Here is a 17,696-nt window from a genome sequence, read left to right as displayed (position 1 = left end):
GAAATATACAGTTCACTCTAGCCTCCTTTGCTAGTGCAAAGATATGGTTAATAAACTGTATACACTGTACTGTAGTGGTGACCCATTCTAACACACAACCCCCACTATCACCACCATTCTGCTTAGTGACCAGTGGGGCTGGACTGAGAGAAACTTTCCAGGAAGAGGACCAGGGCTGATATAGAGCTAGCTGCTGATGGCCTCGTTGAGTTCTGCACTGCTCTCCAGAAAGGAGAGGCATGCATCAGAACGCTGTCATAATTCACAGGGCAGTGTTGCAGAGGCGTCCACTGGCAAAGACGCCAACTGTTCACTTCTGCAGGAGTGTTACACAATATGAAAAGACCACACTGTTACAGACCCACACAAGGATCAATACATTATCATCTCAGAGGTGCTGTTTTGTGAAATTAGATCTGTAGCTACAGCTAATATTGTACCTGCTAATGAGTAAAAATTTGTAGAAATCAGTTCCATCAGATGAATGCTGTTATAGTATAACCCTCTTAAATTTGACACATTATAGTACAGCACAGTACAGTACAGTATGAATAATCTGCCTCCAGTGATCTGTGTAATCATGATAGTTTGTCTTTATAGAATCATTTCAATTGATCCATACTGGACGCTGTTCACAGGAAATGAATACATATAATGTTTATTTTTGTAACTCCTGAGCTCCTAATGACAATTTATGTTACTAGTTATAGTGAGAGAACTCAATGTTGGTTTATTGTACAATAGAGCTATGTAAAATATAGTCAGTAATTATAAGGTTTTTGAAGTATGTTTGAAATTTCAATGCAGCTCACCGCTAGAGAAACATTAGCCAGTGTGTAGAGCTGAGCATTTTTCTAAATATGACTTGTACATTCATTCTCATGCTTTATAGCTTGTTCCTGAGGTTGACTTCTGGGTGGACATATATGATGTACTGTTTATGGGCCAACAATCAGTAACTCCAGAACATTTTTTGTAGTGTCGGTTAGTGCCTCATTCCTTTACTCCCTGAGAGAGTTAATCATCATTATGTTAACATACTGTAGTTTCTAGCTGTGTTTAGTTTGAGGAGAATAATCATCTTTGCATTGCTGGCTTTATAATGACAATGCGGTATTTATAAAAGTGACAATTTCAATTCACTTTCATATGCAATAGATAGGAAACATCTCACGGAATTCCCTTAACATTCGTTTTTAAGAATGACAGTAAATAATTTCAAATTCTGCTTCCTACGAAGAGTGTTCAATTCAAATTCAACATTTTTATTGGAACTAAAGAGCAATTCGCAACTCAATTCAGAAGTAGCCCTAATCCTGCACTTCAGAACATGGCGCATATAATTTACAACCCATAGGGTACATATTCTGAAGTAGGAAATGCAATAAACAACAAACCATTCACAATTTCCATTTAAAACACACATTTTTATTCACAACATGATAATATAACAGTTAGAATCAGTTTCTCATGCAGCTCTACACAGTGGATCAGCATCCTTCTCTAACCTCATCACTCTCCCTCCACACCCATCCAGTTGTGATGTTGGCAAGCCTCTCTCTTACTTGCCCTATTTGTTGGTATCCCACACAGAGACTTCCACTGCCAGTGTGGCAACTGTATTTCCCCACAGCCTCGCACTCCAATAGTAAACCAGTCAACTCTTTATGAAGTCTTTTCATGCTCCTACTGTTTGTCCCTAAAGAACCCTATGAAAATGTTCCGCAACTCCCGAAATAGTTGTCTGATGTCTTGGTACACTTTATTGGTGCCCTCCTGTCATTGACTGGAGCAGAGTACAAATAAATGATGAGACTATTTTTTTAAATATATTTATGAATCTCATTAAATCCATTTTCTTTACTGTACTGAATGTATGTCCTGTGTTTGTAACATCTGTAATGACCTCTAATGCAGCATATGATATGGAACAAAAACACTGCAGTATAATTGTTACTATACTAGTAGTCATTAATTGGCCTCTTGTGTACTGTATACAGTACATGTCTTACAAACATGCAGAATTGCGTCAGTTAGCTCCTCTCTGGGTTTACTGGTTTACGGGTTACTTCTTTTGACATGCACAACATGCATCCTGACTGGAGACCTGCATTGTGAATGTGTGCATGCAGTTGAAAGGTTTTGTAGATACTGTGCACTACACAGTTATACAAGTTAGTCTACACAATATATCACCCATTTGCTTTTTCAGTGCACAGTAGAGACACAAAAATACCACTGTAGTGACATAACAGGTCGTCCAAGCCTACATATTTATTTAGTTTCTTGGGTTTGGAGTGCAGAGTGTAAACAACAAGAAAAGCTACAAATAGAATTTACCCACTTCAGAATATAGTCACTCCCTCACTCCCTACGTCATCTCAGACCTTTTTCTGTTTGCAGAAGGGATTTGATTTCACCTCTTTTTTTTTTTACATTCACACTTAAACCACTGTAGCATCTTGGAGTATAAAATAGTAGCTTTTTGTCTTGATGAAATGGGGGTGCAGGACCAACATGCAGCTGCCAAGCCGTAAAAGAATGGCCAACATCCAGCACCAATCACCAGCTCCAGCCCTCACCTGTTTTTTATTATGATTGTCAGCCTACATAAGGAACCCAGCTAGCAAACAGACCTGAGTTTATGTACTTATTTTCACAACTTGAGTTCCTTTATTTAGAGCCACTATAAGGTGTATCTGGAGGGGTACATACAAACTGTTGCCTCTGTTCAGATGAACATGTTTTAGCCTATGTTATGTTGGATCCAGTCCCTTGTGGAAAGTGTGATTTAATATTTGTATATTCATACCAGTGGTATGAATATAAAACACTGTTTTGCAATGAAGGTCTACAGTAGCCTCAACCGCACTCTGTAGGGTAGAAACATGGTGTAGCCGGAGAACAGCTAACTTCTGTCTGGGTACATTGACTTCAATGCAAAACCTAGGAGGCTCATGGTTCTCACCCCCTTCCATAGACTTACACAGTAATTATGACAACTTCCAGAGGACATCCTCCAACCTATTGGAGCTCTTGCAGTATGAACTGACATGTTGTCCACCCAATCAAAGGATCAGAGAATGAACCTAGAATTGAAAGCATAAGCTACAGCTACAGTAGCTAGCACTGCAGTGCATAAAATGTGGTGATTAGTTGACTCAAAGAGAGAGAAAGACAATAGTTGAACAGTTTTGAACAAATACATTTCTTCAAAAATGAAGGAGGAGCAAGAGAGAGAGAGAGATAGCTATATTTCATCATTTTTTTCACTTTCACAGCTAGCAAATGCAGCTAGCTAGTTTAGCCTACTCAAACACCCTGCTCAAATAGAGGGATGCTATGTTAGCTAGCTGGCTATGACTATCCAACACTGAAACTCCATGTTGGATAGCAGTTACACCGGGGCCCGCCGGTGTAACTGCTAAAATGCTTACTGGCTGTACACTGTAATGCATGATTGTAGCGGGTTTACTAACGTGTTAGTTCTATTAGCTATTGACTATGACGTTACTTTAGCTTATATGGTGACGACGATGTAGGCTGTGTGTAGCAGTTATGATACGAAGATTTGGCTTGGAAAGGTTTTTTTGCCTGGTCACAGACAGCTGATGTGTTGTGCGCTGAAGTCCACAAGGGAAGGGAAAAGGTGAGAGGAGGAGAGGGCATAGATGCGAGAAGGAATACAACTGTTTATACTCTATGTGGCTATGAAAGTGAACAGTTTGCGTGTGTTCAGGTGTGTATTCATTCCGCCGATTCTGTTGAAAAACTTTTCTGAAACGGAAGCAAACGGAACGAAATCGGGATAAACCTACCTGAATTTGTCCAATAGAAACTCTCGTTTGAAACTGTTGGACTAATGATTACAAGGCGGTATTGAATGTGTCACTGTCTGTCACCTCAAATCTTTCTCTCGACTTGTGTGCACCTACATTGTAAACTTTCATTCATAGGCTAGGTTGTAGCAACCTCATGATGGGTATAGGGAACATTTGAGTATCGTGTAGTAGCCTAAACCTATCGATATTGAATTGAACTGGGTGAATGGAATATGAATGACAGTCATCCAATATGCTGTAATAGAAATAAGGCCAAGCTCATAACAAAAATAGTCGTCCTACCTCATCTTAAACGGCACCGACCGCCATTGATTTATACTGAATTAAAAGGCTACAATTAAATTCTGACCGTCACAGCACATACATATTTCCCCCAAATAGGCACATCTGCATGGACTTAACCAAACAACAAATTGAATTTTCAATTTATATATTGAAGTTGAATTTATGATTTAAATAATTGTATCATAAGAGGCTCACTTCATTGTTTTGCTAGAAGCCATAATGTTAGACTGTGTTTGAGAGGGGTCTAGAGAGGACGTGAAAACTAACAATAACAATGCTGCCCTCTGCAGTATAAAAGTTAAATCCAAGCAACATACATAGTATGCTACCTTTAGGGGCACAAACAGGGCACAGAGAAAGGTCTCTATGGAGTAACCCAAATATCGTCTCATTTTGATCAACTTTCCCACAATATATAATATTGATTGGTAATTAAAAATAGCAAAAAACAGCTCAATGTAAACAGCTACATTCTGGGTGTTCTACAGAGTTAAAATGTCTGCTGTTATTTCAACCTGAATTTCTATAATTCAGCATTTCCTGAATGACTTGAATATTCAATATTTTAGCGGAGATGCCATTACACCTCTTCATGGCAGCATCCTACTTTGCCAGGATGCTTTTCTCCAGCAGTGGGTGGCAGGCCTAGGGACCAGAGGACTAATGGGGAGGAAGCGGATAGGTGAGGGGGCAAAAAAGCAAACAAACCTACTAGGACTGTGTGAGGAAGAGATGAGACAAGAGATCAGCCCATTCTGCTGACGTAAGTTACTTTCAACAACTCCCCTCGAGCAGCGAAGTGCAAGGTTGAGAAGTACAAGTAATGGGGAATAAAAAAAGAGACTCTTGAAATCAGAGAGAGAGAGTCGCTCTTAATTTCATTTACATATTTGGACTAAGATTTTTGTAATAATTATGATGAACACTTGCGATAATGATGCAATCAAAAGCAACTGCCAGAAACCTGCCCTATTCTTTTGATTTACCGTCAATATTCTCCAAATATTTTCTTATTTTGGAGAGATGAGAACAGTTTGTTGTGTGAGTCACTGGGAGCGCTCTCATATTGAGCTTCATTGCAGTCTAATCAACCTTATTCTTCCGTCTGCTGTCTGCTCCCTTTGTATAGCCACCATGGTGCATGTCTGTGTTAAAGGATGACCTGTCAGGGCTGTGAGATTAGACCCAGTAACCACACCAATCACTCATGCTCGTTTCTCATCTGGCTGCACTGCTCATGATTCAGTATAAAGGCAGATGACATCGAATCCAGCTCATTCTCCTCTATATCATGAAAACATTGTCTGCCTCAATCTGTACTGTAATTTCAGAGGTAAAAGTAATTTTTAGAGCATAAAATATTTCCTGAAAGAAATACACATTGGGCATCTTTTACATCCTTTCCAATTAAAACAAACATGTTTTACTTTTGGGATTATAGAGTGTACAAAGCACTGCCTGAAGCCCTTTTTATGCCATGCTGGACAGTGCTGTCATTGTCTGAGGGGTGCATTGGGAGCTCTTGTGGAAATGGGAGTGGAATTCCTGAGTTTTCTTTTTTATTTCATACTGTCCAAAAGCAACAGTTCTGTGGGACATTAATAATCTATATATCCTCCATTACTAAGCAAACACTCAAACCTATGAGATGTGGAGCAGTGGACCTGCACTTTCAATGACATAAAGCAGGAAACTAACAGGTCTTTTGCCCAAATATATAGGCTAAGTACTGTTTCAATATTTGTTTAATAGGCTTTAATGAAACCTGGGGTGTGTTCAGTTTGCATCAACGTTTGTTACGTTGCATGACACTTTGAACTGAACGACATGTTTCCTCAAAACGGTGTGCACTGTTTTTCAACAGGGGTATATTCATTACGCTGATTTTGTTGCAAAACAAATAAATACGATTCTTGTTTTTTTGTTGTTGCCTGTTTTGCATGTTCTTTGGCATTAATACGTGTCACATATCAGTTTGCAAACAATGTAAAAAATAAAATAAAAAATCATTGAGTTAATAAAGCCGCATACAAACATGGTCTCTTTTTTGCTTTCTTGAGTAAGGCAACTCCAAAATGCAGATGTTTCAGCCTAGCTCAGTGCTTTCTGTGGTGGTGGGGCAGCTAGCGGAAAATACGGAGCGTAGGGGTTGGTAACGTTCTCTAGTTGCGCCGTGATTGGCTCAGTGTTCTGTCACTCATGGGGACACTACCTCACCGCAAAATCTACGGAACATTCAAGCCCCTTGGGTGCTCCCATAGACTTACATTAGAAGTGCCCATCCAAGAAGGCTCAAGGTCATTGGCCACAGATAAAATGATGTCAAATCACGTTATATCTACCGTAGCTTTGATTAGACTGGTCATGTCAACATCATACTTTCAAAATCTTAGCTAGCAAGCTAAACAAGGAGTCATCATCATGCATCAAGTAGGCAATCTACTGGCAAATCATTTTCAATCATTGTCATATGAAGAGAAATTATAGATAAAACGTAACAATGCTCATCGGCCATCGGACATAAACATTACACAACAAGTTGGAAACACAGCCGGCTGTGACTGGAAGACCCATGAGGCGGCGCACAATTGCCCAGCGTCGTCCGGGTTAGGGGAGGGTTTGGCTGGCCTGGATGTCCTTGTCTCATCGTGCTCTAGTGACTCCTTGTGGCGGGCCGGGCAACTGCAAGCTGACAACAGTCGACAGTGTTTCCTCCAAGACATTGGTGTGGCTTGCTTCAAATCAAATCAAATCAATTTGTATTTGTCACATACACATGTTTAGCAGATGTTATAGCGGGTGTAGCGAAATGCTTATGCTTCTAGCTCCGACAGTGCAGTAATATCTAACAATTACATAACATATACCCAATACACACAAAAAAAGTAAGGAATGGGATTTAAGAATATATACATATATGGACAAACAATGACAGAGTGGCATGGACTAAGATACAGTACAATATTATAGAATAGAATGCAGTATATACATATGAGATGAGTAGTGCAAGATATGTAAACATTATTAAAGTGACTAGTGTTCCATTTCTTAAAGTGGCCAGTGATTTCAATAGGCAGCAGCAGCCTCTAATGTGCTAGTGATGGCTATTTAACAGTCTGATGGCCTTGAGATAGAAGCTGTTTTTCATTCTCTCTGTCCCAGCTTTGATGCACCTGTACTGACCTCGCCTTCTGGATGATAGCGGGGTGAACAGGCAGTTGCTCGGGTGGTTGATGTCCTTGATGATCTTTTTGGCCTTCCTGTGACATCGGGTGTGTCTTGGAGGGTGGGTAGTTTGCCCCCGTTAATGTGTTCGGCAGACCGCACCACCCTCTGGAGAGCCCTGCGGTTGTGGGCGGTGCAGTTGCCGTACCAGGCGGTGATACAGCCCGACAGGATACTCTCAATTATGCATCTGTAAAAGTTTGTGGGGGTTTTAGGTGATAAGCCACATTTCTTCAGCCTCCTGAGGTTGAAGAGGCTCTGTTGTGCCTTCTTCACCACACTGTCTGCGTGGGAGGACCATTTCAGTTTGTCGGTGATGTGTACGCAAAGGAACTTGAAGCTTTCCACCTTCTCCACTGCGGTCCCGTCGATGTGGATAGGGGGGTGAACCCTCTGCTGTTTCCTGAAGTCTACGATCATCTCCTTTGTTTTGTTGATGTTGAGTGAGAAGTTATTTTCCTGGCACCACACTCCCAGAGCCCTCACCTCCTCCCTGTAGGCGGTCTCGTCATTGTTGGTAATCAAGCCTACTACTATTGTGTCGTCTGCAAACTTGATGATTGAGTTGGAGTCGTGCTTGGCCACGCAGTCATGGGTGAACAGGGAGTACAGGAGGGGGCTGAGCATGCACCCTTGTGGGGCCCCAGTGTTGAGGATCAGCGAAGTGGAGATGTTGTTTCCTACCTTCACCTCCTGGGGCCGGCCGTCAGGAAGTCCAGGACCCAGTTGCACAGGGCAGGGTTCAGACCCAGGGCCTCAAGCTTAATGATGAGCTTGGAGGGTACTATGGTGTTGAATGCTGAGCTATAGTCAATGAACAGCATTCTTACATAGGTATTCCTCTTGTCCAGATGGGATAGGGCAGGGTGCAGTGTGATGACAATTGCATCATCTGTGTATCTATTGGGGCGGTAAGCAAATTGAAGTGGGTCTAGGGTGACAGGTAAGGTAGAGGTGATATGCACTTCATGATGACAGAGGTGAGTGCTACAGGGCGATAGTCATTTAGTTCAGTTACCTTTGCTTTCTTGGGTACAGGAACAATGGTGGCCATCTTGAAGCATGTGGGAACAGCAGACTGGGAAAGGGAGAGATTGAATATGTCCATGAACACACCAGCCAGCTGGTCTGCGCATGCTCTGAGGACGCGTCTGGGCCGGCAGCCTTGCGGGGGTTAACATGCTTAAATGTCTTAATCACGTCAGCCATGGAGAAGGAGAGGCCACAGTCCTTGGTAGTGGGCCTCGTCACTGGCACTGTGTTATCCTCAAAGCGGGCGAAGAAGGTGTTTAGCTTGTCTGGAAGCGAGACGTCTGTGTCGGCGACGTGACTGGTTTTCTTTTTGTAGTCCGTGATTGTCTGTAGACCCTGCCACATACGTCTTGTGTCTGAGCCGTTGAATTGCGACTCCACTTTGTCTCTATACTGATGTTTTGCCAGTTTAATTGCATTGCGGAGTGAGTAGCTACACTGTTTGTATTCTGCCATATTCCCAGTCACCTTGCCATGGTTGAATGCGATGGTTCACGCTTTCAGATTTGCGCGAATGCTGCCGTCTATCCACGGTTTCTGGTTAGGGTAGGTTTTAATAGTCACAGTGGGCACAACATCACCTATACACTTCCTGATAAACTCTGTCACCGTTTCAGTGTATATGTCTAAATTATTTTCGGAAGCTACCCGGAACATATCCAGTCCGCATGATCAAAACAATCTTGAAACGTGGATTCCGATTGGTCAGACCAGCGTTGAATAGTCCTTAGCACGGGTACTTCCTGTTTGAGTTTCTGCCTATAGGAAGGGAGAAGCAAAATGGAGTCGTGGTCAGATTTGCCGAAAGGAGGGTGGGGGAGGGCCTTATAACCATCCCGGAAGTTTGAATAGCAATGGTAGAGGATTGATAGAACTTCTGCAGCCTAGTCCTCAAATTTGCTTTGTTAAAATCCCCGGCTACAATAAATGCAGCCTCAGGATATGTGGTTTCCAGTTTGCATAAGGTCCAGTGAAGTTATTTGAGGGCCGTCGTGGTATCGGCTTGAGGGGGGATATACACGGCCGTGACTATAACCAAAGAGAATTCTCTTGGGAGATAATACTGTCGGCATTTGATTGTGAGAAATTCTAGGTCGGGTGAACAGAAGGACTCGAGTTCCTCTATGTTACTACAATTACACCATGAGTCGTTAATCATGAAACACACACCTCCGCCCTTCTGCTTCCCGGAGAGATATTTATTCCTGTCTGAGCGATGAACTGAGAACCCATCTGGCTGGACCGATTTCGACAGAATATCCCAAGAGAGCCATGTTTCCTTGAAACAGAGTATATTACAGGCTTTGATGTCTCTCTGGAAAGAAATCCTTGCCCGTAGTTCGTCGACTTTGTTAACCAAAGATTGAAGATTAGCGAGTAGAATAATTGGAAGCGGTGGGTGCTGTGCGCGCCTCCTAAGTCGGACCAGCAGGCCGCTCCGAGTGCCTCTCCTCCGCCGGCGAGGTTTTGGGTCAGCCGTTGGAATCAGTTCAGTTGCCCTGGGGAGAGCAAACAAAGGATCTACTTCGGGAAAGTCGTATTCCTGGTCGTAATGCTGGTGAGTTACCGCCGCTGTGATATCCAATAGTTTTTCCCGGCTGTATGTAATGATGCAAAACACTTTCTGAGCTAATAATGTAAAAAATAATACATAAAAAAACTAAATACTGCAAAGTTTCCTAAGAGCTAGTCGTGAGGCCGCCATCTTCGTCGGCGCCAGACAACAACAACAATATACAGAGGGTACCGGTACTGTGTCAATGTGCGGGGGTACAGGTTAGTCGAGATAATTTGTACAGGTAGGTAGGGGTAAAGGGGGGGGGGGCATTTGATTCATTGTTCAGCAGTCTTATGGCTTGGGGGTAGAAGCTGTTAAGGAGCCTTTTGGACCTAGACTTGGCGCTCCGGTACCGCTTGCCGTGCGGTAGCAGAGAGAACAGTCTATGACTAGGGTGACTGGAGTCTTTGACTATTTTTGGGGCCTTCCTCTGACACCGCCTAGTATATAGGTCCTGGCTTGCAGGAAGCTTGGCCCCAGTGATGTATATTATCCATGTCGTCGTTCATCCACGACTCTGTGAAACATATGATTTGACAGTTTTTAATGTCCCATTGGTAGGATAGTCTCGATAGCTTCCGGCTTAAGCGAGCAGTGTGTCAAGAAGCAGTGCAGCTTTGCTCTCAACCTTCGCCGAGTCCGTAGGGGAGTTGCCGTGATGAGACAAGATCGTAACTACAAATTGGATATCATGAAAAAGGGGGTAACGCAATGGGCCAGAAAAGTTTGAATACATTGGCCATGCTGTCAATCCAGCGTGACTTCTGCCGTGTTCAAAACAACTGGAAATTCGGAACTGGGAAATCTCAGACTTCAATGAGTTCAAGACAACTGGGAACTCGGATAAAACTAGCTCCAACTGGGAAAATACAGAAAATGATTTTGAACGGTCATCCAACTACAGCCCACAAGAAGGACCGCCATGCCACCTTCCTGCTCCACTACAACCCCGTCGATGAGAATGGGGGCATGCTCGGTCCTCTTCTTTTTCCTGTTGTCCACAATCATCTCCTTTGTCTTGATCACGTTGACGGAGAGGTTGTTGTCCTGGCACCACATGGCCAGGTCTCTGACATCCTCCCTATAGGCTGTCTCATCGTTGTCGGTGATTAGGCCTACCACTGTTGTGTCATCGGCAAACTTAATGATGGTGTTGGAGTCGTGCCTGGCCATGCAGTCATGAGTGAACAGGGAGTACAGGAGGGGACTGAGCACGCACCCCTGAGGGGCCTCCGTGTTGAGGATCAGCATGGCGGATGTGTTGTTACCTACCCTTACCACCTGGGGGCGGCCCGTCAGGAAGTCCAGGATCCAGTTGCAGAGGGAGGTGTTTAGTCCCAGGGTTCTTAGCTTAGTGATGAGCTTTGAGGGCACTATGGTGTTGAACGCTGAGCTGTAGTCAATGAATAGCATTCTCACATAGGTGTTCCTTTTGTCCAGATGTGACAGGGCAGTGTGGAGTGCAATAGAGATTGCATCATCTGAGGATCTGTTGGGGCGGTATGCAAATTGGAGTGGGTCTAGGGTTTCTGGGATAATGGTGTTGATGTGAGCTGTGACCAGTCTTTCAAAGCACTTCATGGCTACAGACGTGACTGCTACGGGTCGGTAGTCATTTAGGCAGGTTACCTTAGTGTTCTTGGGCACAGGGACTATGGTGGTCTGCTTGAAACATGTTGGTATGCTGTTCTGATGTCCAGAAGCTCTTTTCGGTCATAAGAGACGGTAGCAGCAACATTATGTACAAAATAAGGTACAAACAATGCGAAAAAACACATAAAAGAGCGCGGTTGGTTAATAGTCCATAAAACGGCAGCCATCCCCTCCGGCACCATCAGGTAAGGCGCAGTATGAGTGTGGTGAACGAATAGTTGTGGTTATGGACAGCGAGGAATGAGAAGAACCGAGTGCAGTTGGAAGATGTGTTGAGGAAGAATGGCGTCAAGTACAAACTGTATTCTCCTGTTTCTGATGGCTCAGAAATTTTACCTGACGAGAGTGAGGATGAATTACCTGTGGTGGCAGGTGTGATGAAGACCTCCGAGTCTGAGCCTCGCCCCGATGGTCATGCAAAGGATGATTCGGGCCCAGTGGGAGTGATATTTTTGGAGCAAGTGGATCCCTGCCTTTTGGCTGACCCATATGTCGTTTCTGGCTGTGTAGAAAATAATTTGGGTACTGTTAAATCGGTAAATGTAGCTCGAAGTGGACTTGTTATGATTTTCTGTGTTTCTTCTGTCCAGAGGGATTGGGCGCTTCACGTCACGCGCCTAGGGACAAAACCTGTGACTTGCTTCTTTCTCCGGAGTAGGGTGCTTTTGAAAGGAGTTATTACTGGGGTGGCGTTAAGTGTTGAGGTGGAGCAACTGAAATTGAAGATTCCCTGTGTCTGTGACGTCCGCCGTTTGGTGTGCGACGCAGACCCGGTGGCGAGCGTGGTGAAACTGAGAGGACAGTGTCTGTCCTTTTGAGTTTTGAAGCAGAGTGTTTACCTGATAAAGTCATGTTAGGATATGTCAGTTATTCTGTGAGAGCTTTTGTGCCAAACCCACTAAGGTGTTTCAGATGCCAAGCTTATAGTCAGGTTGCAGCAGTGTCTAGGAGGGAGATTCTGTGAGAAGTATGCAGGAGGGCATGGGCAGTGGTGTAAAGTACTTAAGTAAAAATACTTTAAAATACTATAGTAGTTTTGGGGGGTATTTCTACTTTACTATTTATATTTTTTACAAATTTTACTTTTACTTCACTACATTCCTAAAGAAAATAATGTATGTTTTACTCCATAGATTTTCCCTGACACCCAAAACTACTTGTTACATTTTGAATGCTTAGCAGGACAGGAAAATGGTCCAGTTCATGCACTTATCAAGAGAACATCCCTGGTCATCCCTACTGCAGCCTCACTAAACACACATGCTTTGTTTGTAAATTATGTCTAAGTGTTGGACTGTGTTCCTGGCTGTCCGTAAATAAAATAAAAAACTAGACAATTTTGCCATTTGGTTTGCTTAATATAAGCAATTTGAAATCATTTATACTTTTACTTTTGATACTTAAGTGTATTTTTGCTATCATATGCTGAGGCCGTGAAGCGAGTAGAGCATGATGGGTCAAGGGTGAGTATTAGGCCTAGGCCAAAAGAGAGTGATACGAATTTGTGCATCAGTAAGGTTGGCTTCTTAGCATTCATTGCCATGGTTATCGACTGTACTGCAGAAATGGAACGTAAATTACAGAAAATAGATGTTGTGGGGGCAGCTGCAGAAAAGGACTTGGGTGTACGAGGTTTTACTGCAGAACAGTTACAAGGTGTGTTGAACGAAAGTGTCCTGTCCTCCCAGGACGTTGGCTTGGTGTAGGATCAATTAGGGTCAAAGTAGTGGAATGGGGTGGTGATTTTTATTTAGGTGGTATATATGTGTAGGGTTAGTTGGTGGTGGTTTTTTCCCATTTTTCATTTTTGTATTACAAAATGTAACGCGATAGAGCACACAACCGGACAATAGGTGGCGGCATGCACAAACAAATGTGCGAACGCCATTATACCAAAGAAGAAGAAGAACAACAATAACATTTTTTGGACATAGTCAGCCCTAAAACCCCATCAAAGACAGTACAGTATTAAGATAGGCTAAAACTGCTTATCCAATTGAAATCCCCGATCACGCTTGAAGGCGATGTCATGTAGGCGATGTAGTCCCCTGTAGCTCAGTTGGTAGAGCATGGCGCTTGCAACGCCAGGGTTGTGGGTTCGTTTCCTACGGGGGGGCAGTATGAAAATGTATGCACTCGCTTTACTGTAAGTCGCTCTGGATAAGAGCGTCTGCTAAATAACTAAAATGTAAATGTCATGGCGACGTTGGCTAGCTAAACTCATGCGCAGAAAGACATTATCCGGTCTTACGTTCATCTCGCCCAGAACTGCGCATGTGCATGCGGTCAAATCAAAGGCATAAAAAGTAGTTTTTGATTAAAATTAAAATGCCGTCAGTTTGTAACTTTCACGAGGTTGGAGTATTAATATGTTCAACAACTTAAGACATTGTCTCGAATCTAGGTTGTGGAATAATTTTTCACTTCTCATTGACTTCTCAAACGCCAATCACAGATAGAATAATGAGACAGATATGTCACTGGACGTATAAATGTGAAGCATTCACTTTGCGTTTCCACAGTGGCCGGCAGTGGGAGAAGATTAACAAGATTTTATTTTCTCATTAGTGAAACATTTGATCTCAATACAGTTTTCTGTTCCCAAAAGTAGAATCTGTTTCGAACAGAGTGGACAAAGTTTTGTAGACTTTACCCTTTGTCAAAGTTTCAAAACATTGCGTTGTTTAGAAGGAGTACAAAGGCGAATTGAGTTATTGCACGTGTACTTCATAGAGTTCGGAAATATGCAAATATTTGCTTGAACGCGCCAATAGGATCTCGCTAGTTCGTGCTTGGCTCTGCCCACCTCCTTGCTTGTTCTGCCCACTATGACTCATTTGATCCCATTGGAAAGGACAGGCTGTGGTTTATCTTAGTTATACAAATATTTTCCCCGGACTGGTCTGCTTGGTCTCCTTTGCAAGCGTTCCCGGAAGTCTCGCGATGTTGCGTCTCTAGGTTTAGAAACTCTGTGACCCACTCGAAGAAGAAGTACCTATTTTCCCACAATGCCATCGTCATGTAAACAAAGGACAACGACAGGAAGGGAGAATGAAAAGTTCTAGCTACAAATGTGCAACTTGCTACAGCAGTTCTGCAAGGAATATACCAACAATTTAAATATATTTAAGTAGATAACTAACCAGTTAGACATAGTTTGTATTGTTTTTCGTTTGTTGTTTCGTGTGGGGTCTCTACATCCAGTTAGCTTGCTACAGTAGTTAGCTAGCGTGCCTTAGACGCTAGCAGCTAGCTAATTTGATTTCCCAGCTAACTGAAAATGCATCGGTCTTGACAGTTTCCTAGGAAAACAGTTTTTAACAGAGGATGACAGGTAATATCAAAAGTGAATCGAAGTTAAGAAGGTAACTAAGTTAGCTAACTTAGCTAGTCCTCTTTGTTTCTTGGGTGGACCGCCTTAGCTGGCTAGCAAGCTAACGTTAGCCTCCAAGCACTTTTACCACAGTCTGAAAGGGGAAGTTATCGGTAGCTTTGCTTTTACTAGCAGCAGGCTGTATCTATCAGGCTTCATACTGTAGAAAGGTAGTCATGATTTGATAAAACTGCAGTATTCAATTCGATGTTATTGCAACTACTGCAAGGCTATGTTGTAGTCTTTGTATTGCCTTGATGTGGAATAAATGAATGGAAAAATATATGTTTGATCTTTTTCAGGGATGACAGTTTATGGAGGACAACCTATGTGGCCATCCATACATCCATGAGCCTCCCCATATGTCTGAGGGACTTCCACAATGAAGAAAATTAGTCTGAAAACGATACGAAAGTCACTCAATCTAAAAAGCAGAGAGGAGGGAAAGGATGTTGTACCACAGCCAAATTCAGCTACAAACTTTTCAACAGATTCAGTATTTGGAAAATGTTACAGCAAAGAACTTGTTCGTAACGACTTTGATCATGAGGAGGAGAAAGGCCCTAAGAACCGCTCCAAGAGTGAGAGTCTTATGGGATCACTGAAAAGGAGGCTTTCGGCAAAACAGAAAAATAAAATAAAGGAAAGTTCCACATCGGTGACCTGTGAAGATGACACATTCTCATGCTCCTCAGCACCCATATTCTTTAATGACGTCAAATCACAACGCCATCTAAGATCTAGTAGTCACCATTATAGCCCCACGCCATGGGTCCTCAGGGCAGCAAATTCTGAGGAAACATGCCTTAGGATGGATGGGAAAGTGAAAGCTATGATACACTCATCAGACCCAAGCCCATCTCTGAATGGCATTCTGAAAGAATTCCCTGACCCCCAGAGGGATAGGCCTTTTCAGGAATCAACCGAGAACACTGAGCCTCAGAATGGTGATTTGCATCTAGGTATTGACAATGAAAATGTACCTGCAATCGTTGGACTAGCATCTCAGGACTATATTCACTATGCAATGCCTTTAGATTATGAACTTGACCCTGCAGAAGGCTTGGATAGTTCCTCTCCAATGGATGAGGTGCCTCAGCCTGAGCGCTTCTCTCCTTGTGCAGAGGAAGAGCCCATTGACCATGAGAAGCTGATGTCACCAGACATATTCATGGACCCATCAGTGAATCGACTGCTCTATGATGCTGAATGTGCCTTGATTCAAGACTCTAGAATAGAGCCTCCTCTCTCCCCTTTTCTACCTGGCAGTCACATCCGAAGGAGTTTCCTAGTATATGGTGGTTCTTCTCACTCACATGGTGCGGAGAGAGTGATGCATCATCTCAACTTTGACCCCAATTCAGCCCCTGGCGTTGGCAGGGTTTATGATGCTGTTCAGCACAGTGGGCCCATGATTGTAACCAGCCTTACAGTAGAGCTAAAGAAACTGGCCAAGCAGGGTTGGTACTGGGGTCCTATAACGCGTTGGGAAGCTGAGGAAAAACTTGCCAGCCTGCCAGATGGGTCATTCTTGGTGCGAGACAGCTCAGATGATCGTTATCTTTTGAGCTTGAGTTTTCGTTCACAGGGTAAGACCCTCCACACCAGGATCGAACACTCCAATGGCAGTTTCAGTTTCTATGAACAGCCAGATGTGGAGGGTCACATATCAATTGTGGAACTCATTGAACATTCTATCATAGATTCTGAGAGTGGAGCCTTCTGCTATTCACGATCTCGCACACCAGGGACTGCAACGTATCCTGTCAGACTGACAAACCCTATCTCAAGGTTTATGCAGGTGCGCTCCATGCAGTACCTCTGTCGGTTTGTCATCCGTCAGTACACACGGATCGACCTTATCCAGAAGTTGCCTTTGCCAAACAAGATGAAAGATTACTTGCAGGAAAAGCACTACTGAAGGGGTTAAATGAAACTCAATTGGACTTTCTTGCACATTTTAGATCAGTGACATAGTCCTTGTTTTTAACTTTTTGAAATTTTTCTTGGCTGTTACAATTCTTTTTTGTGAATTTGATTTCAGTACATGTAACAAAGTACAGTGTCTCCATATCTAGTGATGTGTCCAACAGCCAATGCCAGCAACTAACATATATAGTGAGCATACAGTTATACTCCCAACCTCAAAGCAAAGGATTGAAGCTGAACCTTAATCAAATCTATTTTAATTTTTTTAGCGTTGGATTATTTCTGTTAATTGTGTTTTGATGGACCAAGTGTTTTGTTATATAAAGCACAAAGACTTCTAATAATTACTACACTCAACATTTCTGCATTGTCCCATGTGGTTTGTTGTCTTACATTAAACCAGTTTGTTAGTACTGTAGCTACTAGCTAGTATGATTTTGATATCTGAAAGTTCTCTCTGCTGAGTCTTTAGTAAAGTTTTTTTTTTTATTTTGCCGCAGTGATGGTTTCTCATTGCATGTGAATTACATTGAGTATATGGAGGAAGAACATTTTATCACCACACATCTGATGCTGTAATTTGGGAGAACTAATCGTCATCGACTGTGTATAACCATATATCAGGATAATGGCTCGTTTGTGTAGCCTAAACTTTACTGTTTGCCTGTCACTGTAAGTATAAGGGAAAAATGCTTCACCTTGTTACTTTTCAGGTCATGAAATGCTACCTATGGTAGAATACTTGTTATGGTACGTCTCACCCAAACGTATGGTTTGTCTAAACCCCCCCCCCCCCCCC

At 42.9% G+C, this 17,696-nt stretch overlaps 2 protein-coding genes across 3 annotated transcripts in view; both read left to right on the top strand.

Annotated features, from left to right (window-relative positions):
* Nucleotides 1-12,413, top strand: part of LOC311146250 (cysteine-rich secretory protein LCCL domain-containing 1-like) — a gene marked incomplete at both ends in the record, with an annotated part of 24,485 nt that extends 12,072 nt beyond the window's left edge. Inside the window, 3 exons of the mRNA XM_084182751.1 lie at nt 10,504-10,583; nt 11,830-12,032; nt 12,186-12,413. Of these exons, the coding sequence (XP_084038877.1) occupies nt 10,504-10,583; nt 11,830-12,032; nt 12,186-12,413 (511 nt within the window). The remainder of the gene's footprint in view (nt 1-10,503; nt 10,584-11,829; nt 12,033-12,185) is intronic.
* LOC311146182 (suppressor of cytokine signaling 6-like) lies at nt 9,221-17,696 on the top strand. Of its 2 annotated transcripts, none has more exons than XM_084182676.1 (2): nt 9,221-9,942; nt 15,271-17,696. In XM_084182676.1, exon 2 carries the CDS (start codon nt 15,351-15,353, stop codon nt 16,887-16,889), a length of 1,539 nt encoding a protein of 512 aa, XP_084038802.1. In that variant the 5' UTR covers nt 9,221-9,942; nt 15,271-15,350; the 3' UTR covers nt 16,890-17,696. The 2 variants fall into 2 exon arrangements, with proteins under 2 accessions (XP_084038802.1, XP_084038801.1); XM_084182675.1 differs by lacking the exon at nt 9,221-9,942 and adding an exon at nt 14,615-14,929.

This window comes from Coregonus lavaretus (genome assembly GCF_964263955.1).
Source record: "Coregonus lavaretus genome assembly, chromosome: 19".
NCBI lineage: Eukaryota > Metazoa > Chordata > Actinopteri > Salmoniformes > Salmonidae > Coregonus > Coregonus lavaretus.
The sequence above is the reverse complement of the archived record's forward strand: the minus strand, read 5'-3'. Positions and strand labels throughout refer to the sequence as shown.